Genomic DNA, 21,517 nt, shown 5'->3' on the forward strand with positions numbered 1-21,517 from the left:
AGGTACCTGAATCTCCCACTCTACATATTATCCTCACAGCAACCCTCTTTCTTTCTTTCTTTCTTTCTTTCTTTCTTTCTTTCTAGTGCTCTAATGAAAGGATGCCGCTGCTTAGAAATTGACTGCTGGGATGGACCAAACAATGATCCTGTTGTTTATCATGGACATACATTAACGAGCAAAATTAGCTTTAAGACCGTCATCCAGGTGATCAGCAAGTATGCCTTTTTGGTAGGTGTGACAAATTGGGGGTCGGTTAACAGAGCACAATGACCAAGGTGCGTACAGAGTTTTGGCCATAGATAGTGTATGTGATGGTGTCCCTACTCATGGAACTTTCCCAAGAATGTTTGCCTGGCTCTGACTGTGCAGAGCTATAGGTGAAAAGATTCATATTTGCCCAAGCTCTTTCTTATGGATATAGCTGGAAATTCCTTTATTCCGAATAGGAAAGGGAAAAGTTGACAGCCATGCTTATGGATGGTAATTATTTATTGCTGCTTCTGATTGTTTTCTGAGTTTTATTTTATCTTTATGTTGTTCTCTTGCTATTGTTAATTTTTTTTGTTTTGTTTTTTTAAATTAAGCTGATAATTGCATCCACCACAGTTGGGGAACTAGATGCTGTTGAATTCCAGTTCCCATCATCCCTGACCATGGGCCATGCTGGCTAGGGCTAATGGGAGACAAGAGTCCAACAACATCTGGAGAGCTACTGGTTCCCCATCTCTGCAACACACTTTTGCATATGATTGAAGTCTCCCTGAGCTCAGTGGGACTTCCTTGTGAGTAGGCATCCATAGCATTGCACTGTAAATATGCTAATGATATTTGCTTTTTGAATTTTAGCTTCGGGTGGTGTAGAAATGTCTTAAAATTAATAATGTTAAGAAATAGTGCATTTCAGGTTTTGCTGTTTTGACCATGTTTGCTATGGGTGGGTAGGTGAATGAAAATGAATTAGAGAATTCTAAGCATTGGAAAGGACCTAAAGGTGATTTGGCCCATTCCGTAACCATTCCCACAAGATGAAACAAGTTGCAACACTTAGAAGCAGGGATGCAGTGCAGAGGTCACCAGAGGGCAAAAAGCCAGTACGTCAGTAGCCTTCTGGCATTTGTTAAACACGTGTGGACATAAACTGTGCAGTAGGTGTGGGGGGTGGGTTGTGTGTTTTTTGGCCAGATCTGCCGCTATCATCTGCACCACCTTTGCCACTCTTGACTTTACCACTTAATGTAGTAAGGTCAGAAGAGGGATTTGCCACATGCTTAGCTGAGACAAGAAGTGGATAGAGAAAGGGCACTCTCTAATAAACACTAAAACTCAGGGATGTCCAATGAAGCTGACTGCTGAAAGACTCAGTACAGGCAGAATGAGGTACTTATTAACTCTCATTGCTAATAGTTAACCTATGAAATTCACTCCCACAACTAATAGTGCCAGTCAGTCAAATGTATTTGTGAAAAACTATTGGTCATTTAATAATAATAATAATAATAATAATAATAATAATAATAATATTCACTTTAACAGCACTTGGGGCCCCATGTTGTACAATGAAATTTTGCTTGATCAGCTGGGCTTCTAATGTAAAAGTAGAAACCTTATTATGTCATGAATTTATCCTCATCCATCAACAAATGACAGGTTTTCTCCCTATTATTCAAAAAAAGAAACTGGAAAATTCTTTTTTAAAAAACTAACCCTAGGAAAATTTAACAGGGAGCAATACAGTACATAATGAACAATATTTCCAACTCTCCTTGGCCACAGTATACAAACATTAGATTTGCAGGTATCCTGGTATATCTCCCACCCAGATATGTTGTGGGTATAGTCTGAAATCTCAAAACTGTGCATACCTTCCTCAACGCATCAACCTGTAATTAAAAACAAAACAAAACTGGAAGACCATGATTGGATTTCCCTGAATAAATTGGTGAGAATTACATATTTGGATATGAGATCTACAGTAGCTAACAGAAGGCCCCACCCTTTAACTTCATTTATAATACTTTGCAAATATAGGGGTTGCAATCTTGCACACCATCAACAATCAGTCTATAATTGATTATATGGATTTCACATTGGCTGGCCCAGCTTTGCGCAGACCTATTAGAAATTTGCTTCAAATAATGGTCTTTTGGGGCAACCTTGAATCTGGCATATGCTGTAATTTCAACCAATATAGAAGCAAGGCAGTCTGAACTCTGGATAATATGGCCAGAAGAAAACCTAACCATGGGATTGTCATCTGGGGAAGTTTGGAGGTGCAGCCAGTGTGAGTGGCACTAATAGTTCTGCACTCTTTCCATGGTTTATACCTGCACAGTCTTTTGAAGATGGCCTTGCTCTGCCAGGAAGCTTACTTTGTGGCCACAGGCAAGTTCTATTTCTCATCCGAGCTTACCTCACAGAATTCTCATGAAGAGAAAATGGGATAATCCGGAGTATTTTCCCTTCAACAAAGGATAAGATGAAATGTGGCAGATAAACTATTTCCATCTGGTGCCAAGGACAAAAATGAAAGAGGCTTTCACCTGTCAGTCTTAAATCTTCAGCATTTTAAATCAAAAGGCAATCTGGTTCAGTTGGTTTTGAAGGAGATTGCACAGCCCCCCCCAAAGTAATTCTTGCACATATCTGGCATTTATTTATTAAGGGAAATCTTGTATATACTTAACATACTCTTTTCTCTTTGTATATGTCTGGATGGCACCATAAACTAAAGCAACACAGTGGTGGTTGGTACCTGTTGCGATTGGTAGGGCAGAAGGTAAAGAGACTAACAGAAGGTGGAACCAGAGCCAAAGTTTTGCAAAGCTATGGCAAAGCTGGTTTAATTGCAAATGAGAATCAGACAGGTGGGGATTTTCTGAGAGCAGAGTAAGGTTGGTGGGGAAGTGACTCATTCACCCTAATGGACCAGCCTCCACTGCAGCAACAATGAAACTTCAGTATAGTAATCTGAACATGACTCACCATATATCCAAATCCTTTACAAGCTGTGGTTTGTAGCTGTAGGGCTGTTTCATGGCCAGTTTTGTTTCCACGTAATTCTCACACACATTTCCCCATGGAATGTCTCTTGGGCTTTCCCACGGGTATAGCTACTTTTGGTCAGTTCCCTTTGCTTGAAGCTGCCAGCATCGCATAAATCAGTAGCTGTATCCAGGATGATCCTAGTTCATATGAGAAATCGCCACATTAATACAGTCCTGAGAATGCTTGAAGGAATATTGTGGGGTGAGGGAAAATGCCTATAGCCAAGGTCCAGAGAACCATGCTGCTAGTTCCCAAGGGACTTAGAGTGTCTGCTTCTCTTAAGAGCATCTCCCCCCCATGCCATACAACAAACTGCTTTTAGAAAAGGAGTGTGTCCCCTCACCTCACCTCCCAGCCCCTGCAAATCTGTTCATAATATGGCATTGGCCTTACTTGCGTAAAGGGGAATAGCCAGAAAACTGAGTTCTTGGATATGCCTGAAGTAGCTCTTCGAAGTTTAACCTATCACTGATGCACACACATTACAATACCACCACTGGTTCTGTAAGGTAAAATGTATACCCAAATCCCAGAACAGCACCTGTGTGTGGTCTGTAGCACAAAAGAGAACTGTCGTTTCTTTGAGAGTGGTTGCTTCTGCCTAGACAAATCAGCTGGGATATAAGATGTCGCAGTATTGTTTTGTATCTTTATTGCAGATAACAGTGCATGCTTCTCATAGTATTCTTTTCTCTTGTTTTATATTTTCATATTTGTGTAACTGGGAATTACAGTATTCATTGAATTGTACTTCCAGGCCTCCGATTATCCTCTGATACTGTCTTTGGAGAATCACTGTAGCCCTAAACAGCAGGAAGTAATGGCAGATTATCTGACAAATATCCTGGGTGACATGTTGGTTATATCTGCGATTGATGATATAATGCCAACTGAGCTCCCTTCCCCTGAGGTAAAAAACCTGAGTTGCTCTTTCATAAAAGATAACAAGGAGGAAATCACTGCAGTTGGCATGGTTATTTCCTAAGAAGTTTATCATGTTCCTCCCATTAAGATATGCAGAATTAACTACACCTGGAATGCAGTCTGTTTGGTATAGAGTTATTGTACAAATGGAAAACACCAGTACGCCACCCCCCAGATTAAGAAGAAAATATGCGTGTCAAAAAATTCAAGTGTAGACCAAAACATTGGAAATACAATGCATTGTAGATTCCCTTGAACCTTCCAATGCATGTATTCATGATTTATTATTACCCTAAGGATGATAACACACCTTATATTTGTTATGCGATTTTAGTTATGTGATTCTAAAACAAAACAAAAGCCTGCAACATGTCAGAAAGGTACTTGTGTGGAATGCATTAAAAGTCTCACAATCTGAGCTCCATATCCCTCATTTGCTTTTCAAAGCAGATTTTAAAATATGCATTCTGGGAGTTTGCACATGTTTTTCCTCCCATCCTACATCTTCATTCCAGAGTTCTTGAATGAAAACACCAGATAGGCAACTGTACTTACTTGAGGTTGACAAACATTGCTTGCCATGAAAGCTACTTGGCTGCAAGCTGTTGTCTGTGTCTCCACAGCTATGAATCAGGACAAAAGAAGGGGGCCAATGACTTCATGCACTATCCTAGCAACTTTTCCCCATGGCAGCTTCAAGGGATGGCGTTTGGAAAAGCCGGGATGGAGCACAACAATTGAGTGATAAAGATCGACACTTTTGTCCCAGCCTTTTAAGCCCAAGTTTAAAGGGCTTGTCTGCACCAGAGTTTAATGTGGATTTGAAGCTCCTTGTGTCTCTAAACTATTTGTGGCATCCACTCAACATCCCCCTTATCCGAGTGACAGCCCATGAACCACATGAGTTGGCAGTGTGCGCGAAAGCCCACCCCGTTCTGCCCCTTTCTGGCGCTGAAAATGGTGATCACTTTGGTGATCGCACATGTGCTGAAGTCACACAGATGGTGAGTTTCCTGTAGCAATAATGTGCGGAAAGGATCCCAGGCCATGTGAATTTGAAAGGTACATATTTGAATAGTTTTATTTGCACAGTCCCAGTTTTTTATTTGGAGATTTGTCCACTGTTAGCAAATACGTTCTAATTTTAAACCAGGAGTGAGCAACCACAGGCCCAGGTGCTGAATGCTGTTGCCCTCCAGACCTCTCTCTTTGGCCCCTAGGGTTCTCATTGGGCTACATCCCTCACTTCCCCACTCTGTGCCCTCTTCCACTGCTTCAAGAGCCAGTGTGGTGTAGTGGTTAAGAGCGGTAGTCTCGTAATCTGGGGAACCGGGTTCGCGTCTCCGCTCCTCCACATGCAGCTGCTGGGTGACCTTGGGCCAGTCACACTTCTCTGAAGTCTCTCAGCCCCACTCACCTCACAGAGTATTTGTTGTGGGGGAGGAAGGGAAAGGAGAATGTTAGCTGCTTTGAGACTCCTTAAAGGGAGTGAAAGGTGGGATATCAAATCTAAACTCTTCTTCTTCTTCTTCTTTTGCTGGAATGTGTCCTTGGACTGTAATAGAGGCAACTCCCCATTTGTGTGTGTCCAGGATGCGCATGACTACGTGCCTTTTTTTTGCACCAAAAGAGGGCGGAACAGTGGGAGGGCAGACTTGACGGGCGTCTCACGGTCGCACATGGTACCTTGGAATGCAACCGCCGCATAAATGGGGAGTTGCCTGTAGTGCTATTTGCTTGCCTAGATAAACAGTTGAGTGTGGGGAGGTGTGTGGGCTGACAGCTCTGAATTTTGCATGGCTGGAACATAGGCTATTGTAGAAAAGCGAGAGTCACGTCTGTTGCTCCACAATTTTGCCTTTGACCCCACCCACCACGGTGAGCATGTCCCCCCTCCCCCGAAGGTTGTCCACAAGGAAATGTGGTGCTCAGGCTGCCATTGCATGTTTACAGCAACCTGATCAGCACAAGAGTTTAAACATGCAACTTTGGCAATTGGGTGTTTTTTTTTTATTAAAAAAAAAAAGGAGAAGAAATGGGTTAAAGCCATCTCTTTCAGCTATGGTGCACCATTAAAACCTACACGGGAGTACAGTGTAATACTTTTTATGAGGAGAATTTAATCATACAGATGCTCAGCAGTACTGTTCTTAATTGCAAAAAAGGAACAAATGGATCAGGAGAGAATTACAGATATAAAGCAGAACTCTTGGGAAATAATGCCATCTTGCAAGTACTGTTCACGTTTCTTGATTTCAGGTGGAAAGGGATATAAATAACTTTAAATGCACTGCAGAACTCAAAAGATTTGCTGTAAATTGATTCAGGAGGTATGAGGACTTTGGAGGGGGCTGGAATTTCAGTTATTGTAAAATCAGAGTACCTGCCCTTTCTTTTCTCCTGTGCTATGGAAACTCGAAATGTGCTCTTTTGTCTGTGTGTCTTTTCTTCCTATTTCATACCTCATTCAAGCTAAATTTTCACTAGAAATGTGAAAAATACCATCAGGATTCATTTGATCAAGATGATAATGCTTGCTTGGTATCACCTGGCTCAAACTCAGGCAACCTCTGAGTTTAACATGTGAGGAAAAGCAACAAACAAAGCAAACACATCAATAGCACAGCAAGTAGTGCCAGTGAACAGCTAGTCATGTGTTAGGCACAGCTTTGGGCTAACGGCAAAATAGGAACCCATGAGTCTCCAGAGGTTCTTGGATGTTGTCTCCCATTGCCCTGACCATTGGCTGGGACTGATGGGACTTGGAGCAACATTTCCTGGAGGCCCACACGTTCTGAATCACTGTCTTCCATTTTTATTACTTTTTCTTCTTCCTTCTTGTGTTATTTATGATTCTTAATACTTATTGCTTTCTTATCACAGTCACTGAAATTCAAAATAATGATTAAAAATAAGAAAATTGGGACACTTGAAGAAACACTTGCAAGGAAGGGCACGGATAGCCATGGTCAGACAGGAGAATTTGAAGAGGAAGAAACAAGTGATGAGGAGCTGGACGACAACCCTTCGCACCCAAAGCAACCGCTGCTGAAAAAGAGAAGGGCACGCTGGAAGGGCTCAGCTCCACCTCGGAAAAAACAAAAGGTATGACCTGAAGTCATGTCTAGTTAGATCCTGGGTTTAAAACCTACGAGAAAGCAAACACACTAGCCCTCCCTCCTCTTTATGACATCTTTTTCACTGCTCTAAAATTTCTGCAATGTGCTCTGTGTAGGGCTGCCCTTTGGTCCTGAGGCTGCAGCTAGTGTAACACCATCACAAAACACCTTCTTGTTGGATTTGCTCTGGCTGCCAATTTGCTACTGAGCCAAGTTCAAAGCTTTGGTGCTAATATATAAGGTCTTTGCAGCACATGCAAAGGTTATTTGAGAGACTGCCTTCTCCTATTTCCAGTAGGTCAGTGTGTTCTGCAGGGGAGCTTCTCCTTAAGTTCTGAAGCTAGTGGATGCCTGCTCTACAGTAACTCGGAGCAGGGCTTTCAGTGTGGTTGCCCCTGTTTTGTGAAACAGTATCTCCTGCCAACTACCTGCACTTCCTGCAAACAACTGTCTGCAGCCTTAATCAGTATGTTCCATATTGTATAGTTTAACCATTAAGTGTTACACAGAAAGGATGCAAATCTTGTTTTACAGATCTTTAGTGCGGTATAGTAGTTAGACACCATATATTTAAAGAACATCCCCCCACCCCTAAAAATCCTGAGAATAGTAGTTTACCTCTAGCAGAACTGCAGTACTCAGCACCCTTAGCAGACGATAGTCCCTAGGATTCTTGTCGAGGGGAAATGTGCTTTAAAATGTATAGTGTGTATCAGGAATGCCAACATGGTTGTGACTGTGGGTGCCTGTGGCTGTGGGTGCCATGCAGTGTGCATGGTCCTGGTACCAAAATTCATGGGTGCCCGGCCCCTTCATGAGGAACTTTGTGGGTGCTCAGGCACCCAGGGCCCCAGGGAGTTGGCACCTGTGGTGTGCATGCACCTTCAGAATGGGATTGGGAAAACATGTTTATACTCATGAAGTTGGCTAGGCTAAGTCACTATCTTTCAGTCTAGACTACTTCTTAGGGTTGTTGTGAAGATAAAGAGAAGGGAATCCATGTATGCTGCATTGAGCAATGAAGGTAGAAAACATATATGAATAGTGATTTGACTATGAGTTGCAGCCAACTGAATTCTACTCAGAGTAGACCTATTGAAATTAATGGACCTAGTTTTGTTTCGTTATTTAATTTTAATGAGTTTAACTCAGAGTGTGATTGACGTTGAATAGAACCCCTTTCCTGGTGTGCTTTCAACAGAAATTGACATCTCAGTTGAAACTGAGATAGTATCTTTAAAAAAATATATTAACAAACCTTCAGTCATCTCCCATATTATTTATAGATGAAGAAAATAAAGATTGCCTTGGCACTGTCAGAACTTGTGATTTATACCAAATCTCGGAAGTTTGTAAGCTTTGAAGACTCCAGAGAAAAGCAGTTTTTTTATGAAAACAATTCAATTGGTGAGCTAAAAGCCCGAAAGCTGGCAAAACTCGCAGGTAATGTTGCTGTTTTCTCTTGCTTAAGCCTTCTGAACTGTCAATAAACTTTATGAGGCAGCTTGTCACCAGCTGGCAGGCAGTGAGATGTTTTGAGCGTTGATTCAGCGCTCTGCATGAGTTGAGTGGCTAAAGGTTTGTGTTGATTGGCTGTTAGCTACATTTCATCCAAGCCAAAAATATATGGAAAGAGAAAAATATCAGTAAGTGGAAGCTTGCAGGGTTTTCTCTTGTTTTTTTTAAAAATAAAAATAAAAGAAATCTCGGATAAGTGACTGCAGTTTTCTTCCGCTGTCCAGTGTTGCTTGGATCCAGTCCAGGCAGAGTTGAGCCTGGCCTGGAATGCAGGACTGTATCTTCCCTTTTGCCTTGCTCTTCAGAAAATACGTCAGTTGGGTTTTCCGTGGATTGACATTTGATTAGACTGAGTGGTAAACAGTGGGTTTTCCTGAGGGAAGTGGTGGGACAAAAAACCCCCCAAACAAATGAACAAAAACGCCCACTCACTCTCTAAACTGGTTTGGCATAATTTATCTGTTGCTAACCCTGATTAAAATAAGCCTGAATACTCTTCTCAGTTGATACAGAGAGTACTGTTTTCATCAGGGTTTCCAAAGTAAGTTCATGACCAGACTGAACCAGGTACATTTTAATCAGGACTAGGAATTATCAAATGTAACACCACACCAGAAAAAGGGGGTGGGAAGTGATTTGTGCCTAAGTAGGATGCAGTAAGCTTTGAGTCTGTGACTGTCTCTTGATCCATAAGACCTGCTTCTACTGTGTTGGACGTAAAGTCCCCAGAAACAGAAATATATCAGGTACAGGCCAAACTGCATGTTATTTTATTGATGCGTTTTGGGGGCAATGGGTGCTTGAATTTTACTTGGGGTGGGGGTCAGCAGCTGTGAGCTCCCTGTTCAGAGCTTGCTCTTCATCTGGATCAGGGCCTCACACTCATTCCCTATTGAAAATTACCCCCTCTGGCTGCTGTTTGCTGCTGAGTGCCTTCTTTTGCAGTAAACAGCTGTTTCAGGGGCAAGTAGCAGGTATAGAGAGGGAGGTCAGCAGGAAATGGGTGCGAGCCCCTAATCTGCATCAGGAAGATGTTCCAGATTGGGCTTCATGGCTGCTTTTTTTCTTCAAAATGGTGGCTAGTTTAAGAACACTGTCAAATAAGTGAATAACAAATAATTGGGCCACAGTATTATCATTATCATAATTATTATTACATATTGAATTTGTTCTTTGCTCTGTCTTGCCCAGGGCAACCCAGAGTGCCAAACAAACAAACAAACAAACAAACAAACAAAAACAAACAAACACCCCATAGTTGCATCAAAATCAAGAGGAAAAAGAAATACATTATAAACATTCCACCCATTTCTAAAAGACAGACAGATAGTTCAAGGCCAAAGGCCTGGTTATAGAGGAAAGTTTTTGCCTGGTGCCTAAAGACCCTGATAAATAAAATATAGGGCTAATATCCATCCAATTTCAAGTCACATGTGCTCCACTACCAGAAATTACTGTCTTCTGTATATACTTGAGACAATCAGAATTTCTTCACTTTTAGTGATCACACCATTTGATTTATATAAAGAATGTTTTTATAGCTAATATAAGTATAGCTAATAAATATATGGATTTTTGATAATGACTTTGTACTACCCCATCCTTCCAGGGCATTAACAATTAAGGTAAAGGAACAGATTATGAGAAAATGAATGGTCACATCAATACACATCAGAAAATTTTAAATGTGCACATGTACTCAAAAAGATTTTTTTAAACAAACCATTGCTTTCAATCGGTTAGGCTATTGTGTACCAATAACATGAATTTAAAAATGTCTTGTAGCTAATGAATTTGTTCAGCATACCGTCAGATTTCTTACAAGAATATACCCAAAAGGAACCCGGGCCAACTCTTCCAATTATAACCCTCAAGAATTCTGGAACGTTGGGTGTCAGATAGGTAGGTGATTTCAAGTTCTCGTCGTTGTTATTGTCGTTCAGAACATGTCTTCCTGCTTATGTATGGCACAAGGCTTGACATTTCATTACAAGAATTTTTCACTCCTGTGAAAGATTGTCAGCACGGATTCCTTTTCAACCTTTTGCTCTTGCACACCTTGGATACAACGCAAAGAAAGGGTGCTTAATTCCCATTCAAATCAGTGGAGTTATTTCTGTGGATTGTGAACTGCTGATGAAGACACTGGACTAGTCTATGTATCTAGCTTCAGAAGCATTGCCCAGACATTCCCAGCCTCTTCCTGCTACAGTCAGATCACTGGAGACACCTGAGTTCCAGTAAAAGAGTGCAAGTGTTTTGGCTTTCCCCATGTAGACGTTTGCTCTTCTTTGCTTGCTGTCCATGGAGTAGGTGAGAGAACCTGTTTCTGCTGTTGCCTCTTTTACATACTATCCTGACTTCAGGTCCCACCTTCTTCTTCACCCATTATAGCCACTCCTGTCTTGCTGCATGCTTTGCAGTATAGAGCTAAGAGTGAGTCATGTATTGAGCTGTCTGTCTAAATCTACGCCCCTCCTTTGTTGTAGCTAACATTTGTTGTAGCTGAAGATTTGCTGATATTGAGACAGATCACAGACAGATATCTCACACGCAGTATTTAGCTACCGCATCCGTAAATGTGAAAACAGGAACATGGCGTGCAGTGAGGAAATTGGCATGGGTAAATTGTAGAATCAAATCACACTTTTGGGAATAGCAAGGCCCCTGAAAGACAAGCCTTCTAATGTAGCAAAACATATACAATAGAACCTTACACTCAGCAAAAATTAGTATGCCTCCCACACGCAACTGCAGTGTAGGTTGGAAACAACTGGGTTAGTACAGCTATACAATTATTTTCTTTTATTTATGAAGTAAAATGAAAAGCAGTGATATATGCACTAGAGGAAAATGCACGGTGATTATTTAAATAAAGTGTTATTGTCTGCATTGCATTTATCTGACACAGTAAGAGATAACAAAAAAAGGTTGTAGAATTCAAAATGCTTTTTGAGGTATTGCCTTAGCATTAATGAAATGGGAACTTTTCACACAAATGCAGTGCATGTCTAGAAGTAGAAGTAAGCCTGGGTTCAATGGGATTTACTCACAGGTGTGTGTGTGTGTGTGTGGTTGCGTCCATAGTGCAACTGTAGCAATGCTAAATAGTCATTTAATGCCAACAAATATTTTTGAAGTATTTATCATGTTATCAAAATCAAGTTAGAGATATTAATCCATGCAACGGCGCAATGCATCCCAACTGTTTATAGATGAACAGTTAACAGCCCAGTCCATAAGCTATTGCCAGACATGGAAGATCAGACTTTCACATGGAACTCTTATAGCAACAAGATCTTCCCCAATATTACCTATTTCCAGTGTTCAGGCTGTGAGTTCTAAGACAGCACATACACACACAAGAGGGAGGTATCGGCAGGATGGGAAAAATTCCAGTCTTTGCAGAATTACAGCCAATTTTTAGAGGAAAGAAGCCCTAAGAGGAGGGAAAACCTTCATTTTAGCTGTGGGTCTGAGGGCATAACTAGATGCGTCACGAGAGATCTCCCACAAAATTTCTTTTCTTTCTTTTTTAAAAATGGCAGATATGGGGTGAGTGAAATCAGATTGGGACTGCAATATTGAAGGGAGTGGGGTTAACCCTTTTCTTCTGCACCTTTTTCTCCCCCTCCAAGTTATTATTGGCCTGATGGAGAAACTTAAAGATACCCACATTATACGAATAAGTTGTGCGGCTCCAGGAGGGGCAATTTTGATCAGGGAAATTGTGTGAGGGGAAAGGCTTGACCTACCCTCCCACAGTCCAAAACCCCTACAACTTCACTGTGGCTACTTAAACACAACCACCACCACCACCCAACATGAGATCCTAATTGTGGACCTGAGAGTCGTGTCTTATTTGGCCCTGACTCGGAGAAGTTATACTAGGTATAAGGTCAGCTTGAAATATGCCTTGTGAAATCCAGCAGGACATTTAGAAGGATGTCCAGTATACCAGGTCCTACCTCGGCTGTCTGGGTTTCCTTTTAAGCAAAGAGAATCATGAATCAGTATGATTCTTTTGAAATGATCAACTCATGCTTCACAGTTTCTATAAGCACGTGTTTACTCCCTGTGCAGGGGTGGGGATAATAAATAAATCTGAGGATTCCCAAGGAATATGAGTCTGGGAAAGCAAAAAGTTCACGACCCTTTCTTTCCAAGACTAAATCTTGAAACTATGCATGTGAATGGATTAAAGTGTTTATTTTGTATATGATGTTTTTTGGCGCTGCTTCCCCCCCAAAACAAAGCCTGAGGAAGCAGAGCCATTTTCATTGTGGTTCCGGTTTGGTTCTTTTTTGAATGAAGTCTTAAAATAATATAATGTCTACTTTGTTGTGTTTTTGTTTTTTAAAATAACATTGGAGTAAAAGTGTTACATTGGAGTTACATGCAGCAACCATTTTAAGCATGAGCGATATATGGCATGACTGTTTTAGGCATGACCCATGCAAATCGGGCGCTGACTGCATTATGAGCTTAGATATTATCTTTTGCAGCATCCGTGTAACATTTGGCGTACATATTCTGTTTATTTAACTGTTAAAAGAGTCAGTCTGAACATTCACACCCCACAGTCAGGAGGCAACATTTCAAAATGAGAGCGTGAGACTCTACCTCCCCCTGATCATTACTACCTATATACTTACCCATTAAAAATATTAGAAGTCTAGGTGCTGAGCTCATGAGAATGCAGATGCCCCAGACTAGTCCTGGGGTCTTCTTGGATAGAATGTGTGAAATGGAAGCTCTCAGAATGTTTTCCAAATAAATCCAAGACCCCAACTCTGTGGAGCTGGAGCTAGAGTTGGACTAGTTGCCAAAATTGTCCCCAGCCTTGGAATTTTATTGCATCCACAATCATCTTTGCAGCTGCTTAGTAAAGCTGCAGAAGAGAACCTGGTCCACTGTCTCCAGTTAGAGCAGGTGTGGGGAACCTTTGACTCTCTAGATGTTGCTGGCCAACTTCCTTCCATTCTGCCTGGGATTGAGGGCACGTAGTTCAGCAACAGGAAGGGCTGTGGCTCAGTGGTAGAGCATCTGCTTTGCATGCAGAAGGTCTCACGTTCAATCCCAGCCTCTTCTGGTAGAGTTGGGATTATCCCCTGCTTGAAATCGTGGAGAGCTGATAGTGGTCAGCATAGTCAATACTGAACCAGATGGACCAGTGGTCTGACTCTGTATAAGACAGTTTCCTATGTCCATAATATCTGGAAGGCTGAAGGTTCCCCTGTAATCCCAGCTTGTTACAGTACCTGTACAAAAGACACCTGTCGACAGAAGCAATCCAGCAGATTCCAAACTAACCACCATGACTAAGATCAAAGAGCTGTCCAAGGATGTCAGGGATAAGATTGTAGACCTGCACAAGGCTGGACTGGGCTAAAGACTATTGCCAAGCAGCTTGGTGAGAAGGTGACAACAGTTGGTGCAATAATTCACAATGGAAGAAACACAAAATAACTGTCACCTTCCCTTGGTCTGGGGCTCCATGCAAGATCTCATCTCGTGGAGTTGCAATGATCATGAGAACGGTGATGAAGCAGCCCAGAACTGCATGAGGGGAACTTGTCAATGATCTCAGGGCAGCTGGGACCATAGTCACCATGAAAACAATTGGTAACACACTATGCCGTGAAAGAATGAGATCTTGCAGAGCCCACAAGGTCCCCTTACTCAAGACGGCACATGTCTGCAGTTTGCCAATGCACATCTGAATGACTCAGAGGAGAAGTGGGTGAAAGTGTTGTGGTCAGATGAGACCAAAATTGAGCTCTTTGGCATCAACTCAGCTTGCCATGTTTGGAGAAGGAGGAATGCTGCCTACGACCCCAAGAACACCATCCCCACCATCAAACATGGAGGGGGACATATTATGCTTTGGGGGTGTTTTTCTGCTAAGGGGACAGGACACCTTCACCGCATCAAAGGGACGATGAACGGGACCATGTATCGTCAAATCTTGGGTGAGCACCTCCTTCCCTCAGCCGGGGCATTAAAAATGGGCTGAGGATGGGTATTCCAGCATGACAATGACCCAAAACACACGGCCAAGGCAACAAAGGAGTGGCTCACGAAGAAGGACATTAAGATCCTAGAGTGGCTTTGCCAGTCTCCAGACCTTAATCCCATCGAAAATCTGTGGAGGGAGCTGAAGGTTCGAGTAGCTACACATCAGCCTCAAAATCTTACTGACTTGGAGAGGATCTGCAAAGAGGAGTGGGACAAAATACCTCCTGAGATATGTGCAAACCTGGTGGACACCTACAAGAAACCTCTGTCCTCTGTAATTGCCAACAAGGGTTTTGCCACCAAGTACTAAGTCATCTTTTGCAAAGGGATCAAATACTTATTTCACTCATTATAATGCACATCTATCTCTGACTTTTGTCTTCTGGGTTTCTGGGGTTTTTCCTGATGTTATTCTGTCTCTCACAGCTATAGTAAACCTACCATTAAAATTATGGACTGGTCGTTTCTTCATCAGAGAGCAAACAGGCAAATTTGGCAGGGGATCAAATACTCCCCCCCCCTCACTCTCTCTCTCTCTCTCTCTGTGTGTGTGTGTATGCTACAGACTTTTTAGAGGACACAGTGATCTTGAAATCCAGTCTAGGTAATTAATAAGGAACCAAAATGATTTCAGGTATTAAACTTCCCCTTGAGTCTTCCTGACAATCTTAAGGGTTTTGCTATCATATTTCCTTAATTAATGTATTAAAGGCCTACTTTGGCAACAGGGAATAATGAAGCTGACTAAAGGCAGTGTGCTGTCAAAAACACAATGCATTTTAGATGATATTAAAAACACCTCCCCGGTCTCTTTCAGGAAGTTCTTTTAGGCCAAAGTGTGAATATCAGATTGATTTGCCCATTTCAGTAAAACCCCAGCTTAGATTTCTTTTAATGAGCAGTCCCCCCCACCCCACAGATATTCCTCTCCTACCCCCATATACAAAGGATCCTGGTGGAAATGCGTTTTCAGGTGTAATTGGGAAATGGCAATGAATGATTTATAATAACTTTAAAAATGCTTTTGCAGCGGAGGCACCAACATTTGCAGTTAAACGGGAAAAATGAATGTAATTAAAATCATTAAAGTAACCGAGACCTTTAACTTTGCAGATGAAAATGACTTTATAGCTATAAAATGTAATTAGTCCAAACTTTTCTTGACACTGCGGCTGCTTACATAATTTCTGCCAAATCTCACAAAGCATATGCCCTTCCATATGCCTCATCTGAGATCTTCCCTCCCCGCACCCACCATCATTCTTACCTATAACAGTTACGTTGAAAGTTAATGATGACAATACATTCCCTATGCAGGTTTACTTGAAAGTGAGTCCCACGCTGTTCAATGGGGCTAAATTCCTTGCGTGTCTAGGGAAGGGCCATAGCTCAGTAGCAGAAACCTCTGATTTGCACCCAGAAGGCCCCTGATTCAAACCCCAGCATCTCCATGCAGTACTGCGAATGTTCCCATGTTGAACCCTGGAGAGCCTCTGCCACTCAGGGCAGGCTAGGTGTGTGTGTGGGGGGGACCTTTGGCTCTCCAGATGTTGCTGAACCACAGCTGGCCATACTTGCTTGTGCTGTTGGGAAGCATAGCTCAGAGACATTTGGAGGGCCAAAGATTTCCCACACCTGGTGTGGACAATCCTGATCTAGATGGACCGAGTGCTTCCTGTACTCCTGATTTGACCATTAATATGCAGCGATGAAATTGGGCATTTTAAGTGCCCTCGTTAGATGCTGATGTGTATTACTTCATTTACTTCAGTAAGCAGTTAGCCTGCCCTGCTTCTGCTTATTCTGCTGAGCAGGGCCCCTGGAAATCTGCCTCAAAGACCTCCCTTGACAGCACCACTGTTTGTACACATATTTGGAAATGCAGTAGACCAGCACAAACTGACCAGGGGCTTATCTACACCTCTTTTTTATTTCTCTCCGTTTCCTATCTCTCTAAAGTTCTAAATAATGCTGTTTTCACAAATATATGCATTTTCAATGCACACTTTCGCCTAATATTCACATGTTTGTACACAGGGCAGCAAATTTTGTAGAAGTGCAAATTTTGAAAAATAGCTGCATTTTTGTTTGCATGTTGTTTTGGGAATTCTGAATTTCCAGTGAGTCCGGAAATATCAGTTATAGATCAGCCTGTAAGGATGCCAGTTCAGAATCCAGAACTCAAAACAGTGACACCAAGAAGGATCCACACCCCACACAGCATAACAAACCAAGGACTCTAAAATTCAGACATTTCTTCCTCAGATATAAAATGTGAAGTTGACAGCATGCAGTCAGTAGCTCTACATTTATCTCATAGGAAGAGAGAATAAGCCTCTTCTGAATTACTCTTAAACATGACTTGTGCCTCTTTGGGTCGGTATTTCTCTCAGGCAAACAATCAAGTTCCTTTGATTTTTTAAAAACCCAAAATCATTTATCTATTTTATGTGTGTCATGTTTGTGCTTTGCTAGGCTGACTAGTGAATTTTCAATATGAGGAGCACCACAGTCCTAGAGAAGGGAAGATTTTACTTCATGCCAGTGATAACTGTGCTGTCTTTTCCCCATGAATTATAATATCCTGTTCCAGGCAGTGTGCTGTTTTATTTCCAAAACTGCAGCAGCAAAACAACGGAAAGTGTTTTGAGCTTCTGAGAAAAGGAAATTCTGACAGTTTTGTGTTCAAGATAAAGACCAGTGCTTTATGATTAAACTGCAAGGAGGGCTTGGATAGCAATTCAAAATGTTTAGACTACAGAATGGTGCATTTTCACATAACTTACATAGATTGTCAAGCATATTTTCAGTACAGGTGTTGTTGTTTTTACTATAATTAGGTTTTACTACTTATCATTAAATTAGAAGAGCAGATCTTTTTTCTCTCTCTCTTTCATTCGACACTGAACAGCCGCTGAAGGGTGAGTGGGATCTGTCAGCTCTGCTTTGTAATTAATTCATAATTTAAATTTATTAGGGGTGCTGCAGAATAGTTAATTCAGAAACCAATGCTGTCCAAATTAATTATAAACAGGCACTTTCATGTTTATTATGGCATTGGTGCAGCACGAGTTTTCTAGAAAAAGAGGTGCCAGGGCTTACTATGAACACCTCCCTCGTTCTCTTAGAATGGCAATGGCACCCACCTGAAAGGTGCTGGAACTGACTTCCAGTGAGTTCAGGCTGAGAAAAGCTCTGCATTGGTGCATACAATGACATAGAAGCACCTGAGCAGTTTCTCAGCCTGCACGGTAAGGGTTCCACCAACCCTGCTACCAGATTTGTCCCTGTGTGGTTGAATAAACATGCTAGAAGCTTCTGAGAGAATGCAGTCTTTTCTGTGCAGCTTGTAGTTTTCTTACAGCTCCTTCAAACCTCATAGCACAAGGGAATTACATCTGAAAGGCACTCAAGAGTTCCAGGTAGGCTTTCCCCCAGTGTTTTGGCATGACTAGACCTCACAGAACATCCTATACGGAGACCATTGCTCCATCTAGCTCAGAATTGTCAACTCTCTTCCTTCCCAGCTAGCATTGTCAATGGCCATGGAGGATGGGATTGTAGTCCTGCAAAATCTGGGGGGCCACGTGTTCCCCACCTCTAGTCTACACTTAATAGCTGTGACTACTTGGGTTTCGGGACGTAGGTGGTGCTGTGGGCTAAACCACAGAGCCTAGGACTTGCCGATCAGAAGGTCGGCGGTTCGAATCCCTGCGACGGGGTGAGCTCCCATTGCTTGGTCCCTGCTCCTGCCAACCTAACAGTTTGAAAGCACGAAGTGCAAGTAGATAAATAGGTACCACTCCAGCAGGAAGGTAAACAGCATTTCCGTGTGCTGCTCTGGTTTGCCAGAAGCATCTTAGTCATGCTGGCCACATGACCCGGAAGCTGTACGCCGGCTCCCTCGGCCAATAAAGCGAGATTGAGTCGGCCCTTTACCTTTTTACCTAGGGTTTCAGTCTGGGTTGTTTCCCAGCCCTCTTTGATTGAGCTTGGGACCTTCTGCATGCAAAGCAAGATGCTCTACCAGTGAGCTATGGCCGTTCTCTGCTATGGACTGTGGTTCCATTTCTGTGGGATCTCCACTCTGAATGGAACTCTAAAATCCATACAGAAAATTGGAAGCTGCAGAATTCATTGGTGTGCAGGTACCAAACTAACCCTTCAGTTTGATTGAAAAGTACAAATTCATAAAGTCCTGCTATATAGCACATGGAATATATTTATTTTTATGTACATGCACCTAGGTAAATGGATTTTTTAAAACTTACTTTTTTACTGTTTTAATTGAAGTATGAGGTGTGTTTTTTTAAATGAAATTTACCTCCAGACTAAGGAACTGCACCCTGTGAATAAATGTGTCTCAGCATGTTGGATCAGTAGATTTTCCACGAAGCCATAAAGCAGACAGCTGTTTGAGGCCAATGTTTGCAAGGTCCTCTTCCACATCAGAGCATCTGAGGCTGGCGACGTATTAGTGATGCCACTGGTCCCTTAGCCTGTGGCCACACAGCTAATGCCAAGTGTTACCTGTGCTGTTGGGATTGTGGCAGAGCAACACTTGCTGCTACCACAATTTAAGGAGAGAGGTGTAATAGGGGTGGGGTTGGTGATCCGTTAGAGGAAGGGGGCATTGTCATGTTGTAAGGTTAGGGGATTGAGAGATTGGCAAGGTTTAAGAGGAGTGGGGTAGGCTGGATTTGCCAGTAAGATAAGCAGGGGCACAGCCCCTAGTGCATGTGTGTATAGGTGAATGTGTGTGTGTGCAGTTTATGGACCCTTTCTCTTAGTATAGTATGCATTTTTGTACACACCATTGGCTAGAAAACTACATTCAATACATGCCCAATTCAAAATGCTGGTTTTGACCTATAAAGCCTTAAATGGCTCAGGACCACAATACCTCAAGGACTGTCTCTTCCCATATGAACCTACCTGGACCTTGGGATCATCTTCTGAGGCCCTTCTTCGTGTGCCTCCTCCGTGAGAGGTCTGGAGGGTGGCAGCACAAGAACGGGCCTTATCTGCAGTGGCTCCCTGTCTGTGGAATGCTCTCCCCAGGGAAGTTCACCTGTTGCCTTCACTATACACCTTTAGGAGCCAGGCAAAAATGTTCCTTTTCAACTAGGCCTTTGCCTGATTTGATCTACATCCTTTTTAAAAAATGCTGCCTCTTTTTTTTGGGGTGGGGGTCTGCTTGGGTTGTTGGTTTTGTTTTGATTTTATGTATTTGATATTTTATGTGAATAAATAATAATAAAATAAGAATAATACATTGCAAATTTCAGGGAAATTTCAATGGACGGCTGTCTTTCAGTTTGCATATTGTTTCAGAAAGTGTTGATTAGGTACATTTGCCTTTACAGTGGTACCTCGGGTTAAGTACTTAATTCGTTCCGGAGGTCCGTTCTTAACCTGAAACTGTTCTTAACCTGAAGCACCACTTTAGCTAATGGGGCCTCCTGCTGCTGCCACGCCGCCGGAGCACAATTTCTGTTCTCATCCTGAAGCGAAGTTCTTAACTTGAAGCACTATTTCTGGGTTAGCAGAGTCTGTAACCTGAAGCGTATGTAACGTGAAGCGTATGTAACCTGAGGTACCACTATACATGCGAACTGAATCTAATTTCCTCCCCATCGCTAATGTTATGTAGACCTCAAAGGTTTTGGAAAACAGAAAGGTGGTCTAGCCATTCCCACCCAAATCCCCAAATCTTTTCATCATTAGAACAAAACTTCCACTAACTGAGGCACTGGACCACGCTTACCAGAGAAGTGGAACCAGTGTGGGCCAATGCCTGATAGCTGGAAACAACTTCTGGGGATAGGCAGGACTGGAGAGATTATGAGTGGATGGGTAAAAAGATTGTCATTGAGGACCTGGGCTGGAATAATTGCAGCTGGGCTGTTCTATAAATTATTTGGAAGCATCATGTTCCTGCTATGCATATGCAGCTAATTATCTTTGTAACCTGCCTTGGGAGGGTTTGCCTTGAATATTTCAAATCCTCTAAAACAAACAAACAAAGCTTACTCCTTAGTAAGTGTGTTTAGGATTGCAGCCGACATCGCTCTTGTTCATCTGTTGCAATTCCACACACTAGAGACATGCAGAGAATTTTAATAACTGGGAATTCCAGAGAGGTATGGCTGCCACTCTTCCATAATTTTGAAAGATTGGTCATATTTTTGGAGCACTGCTGCCCGCAATAAGCAGAAAAATTATTATAGATGGAGTTTGCACATACTGGTTTATGAAGGCAAAAATGAGTGTTTGAACAAACAAATCAGCGCTGCCTTCCATTTCATACATCTGGGGGTGGGGAGGACCTCTGGAGGCAGTAAAACTACAAGGCATTTTTTAAAAAGAAGCTAACATAAAAAAGAAGAAGAAGAAGAAGAAGAAGAAGAAGCAGCAGCAAAATGTGTATTAACTACCCAGCACATGGACCAAGGGTGGGGCTTTCACATCATACAATAGATGAGCTAGGTGATGAATTGATCCTTGCCATATGTGAAGCCAAACTGCTAAGGCACGGCTGCCAATAAAAGTTGCAGCCTTGTTACTGCACCGCAGTAAAATTTCACCCACAGCCTTGCAATATACCTGGGTTTGCAAAACAAAAAGCATTGGATGAATTTACATAACCATGAGCTATGATCCCTCTTTCAAAGTGCCTTCAACTAAGGCAGCCTGATCAGCTAATTCTAGCCTGATCCTCTTAATGTTTTACTGATTTGCTCTACTCAGTCTGAGATTGGTTAGTTTGTCCATAATATGCTTATTTAAAAAATGGAAAACCTTCTAAGAAGACACCATAATAGCTGTATCTACTCAAGTGCTTTGAATCCAGAGCTGGAGTTACTGTGGTGTGTATATTCAAGCAGCCT

The 21,517-nt window shown here is 42.2% G+C and overlaps 1 protein-coding gene across 1 annotated transcript in view; it reads left to right on the top strand.

Annotated features, from left to right (window-relative positions):
* Positions 1–21,517, top strand: part of PLCZ1 (phospholipase C zeta 1) — a 47,657-nt gene that overhangs the window by 15,292 nt on the left and 10,848 nt on the right. The window contains exons 5-9 of the mRNA XM_083700327.1: positions 87–231; positions 3,806–3,958; positions 6,856–7,077; positions 8,378–8,534; positions 10,395–10,511. Coding sequence (XP_083556453.1) covers positions 87–231; positions 3,806–3,958; positions 6,856–7,077; positions 8,378–8,534; positions 10,395–10,511 — 794 coding nt within the window. The remainder of the gene's footprint in view (positions 1–86; positions 232–3,805; positions 3,959–6,855; positions 7,078–8,377; positions 8,535–10,394; positions 10,512–21,517) is intronic.

This window comes from Podarcis gaigeae (genome assembly GCF_964106915.1).
Source record: "Podarcis gaigeae genome assembly, chromosome: 10".
NCBI classification, from domain to species: Eukaryota; Metazoa; Chordata; class Lepidosauria; order Squamata; family Lacertidae; genus Podarcis; species Podarcis gaigeae.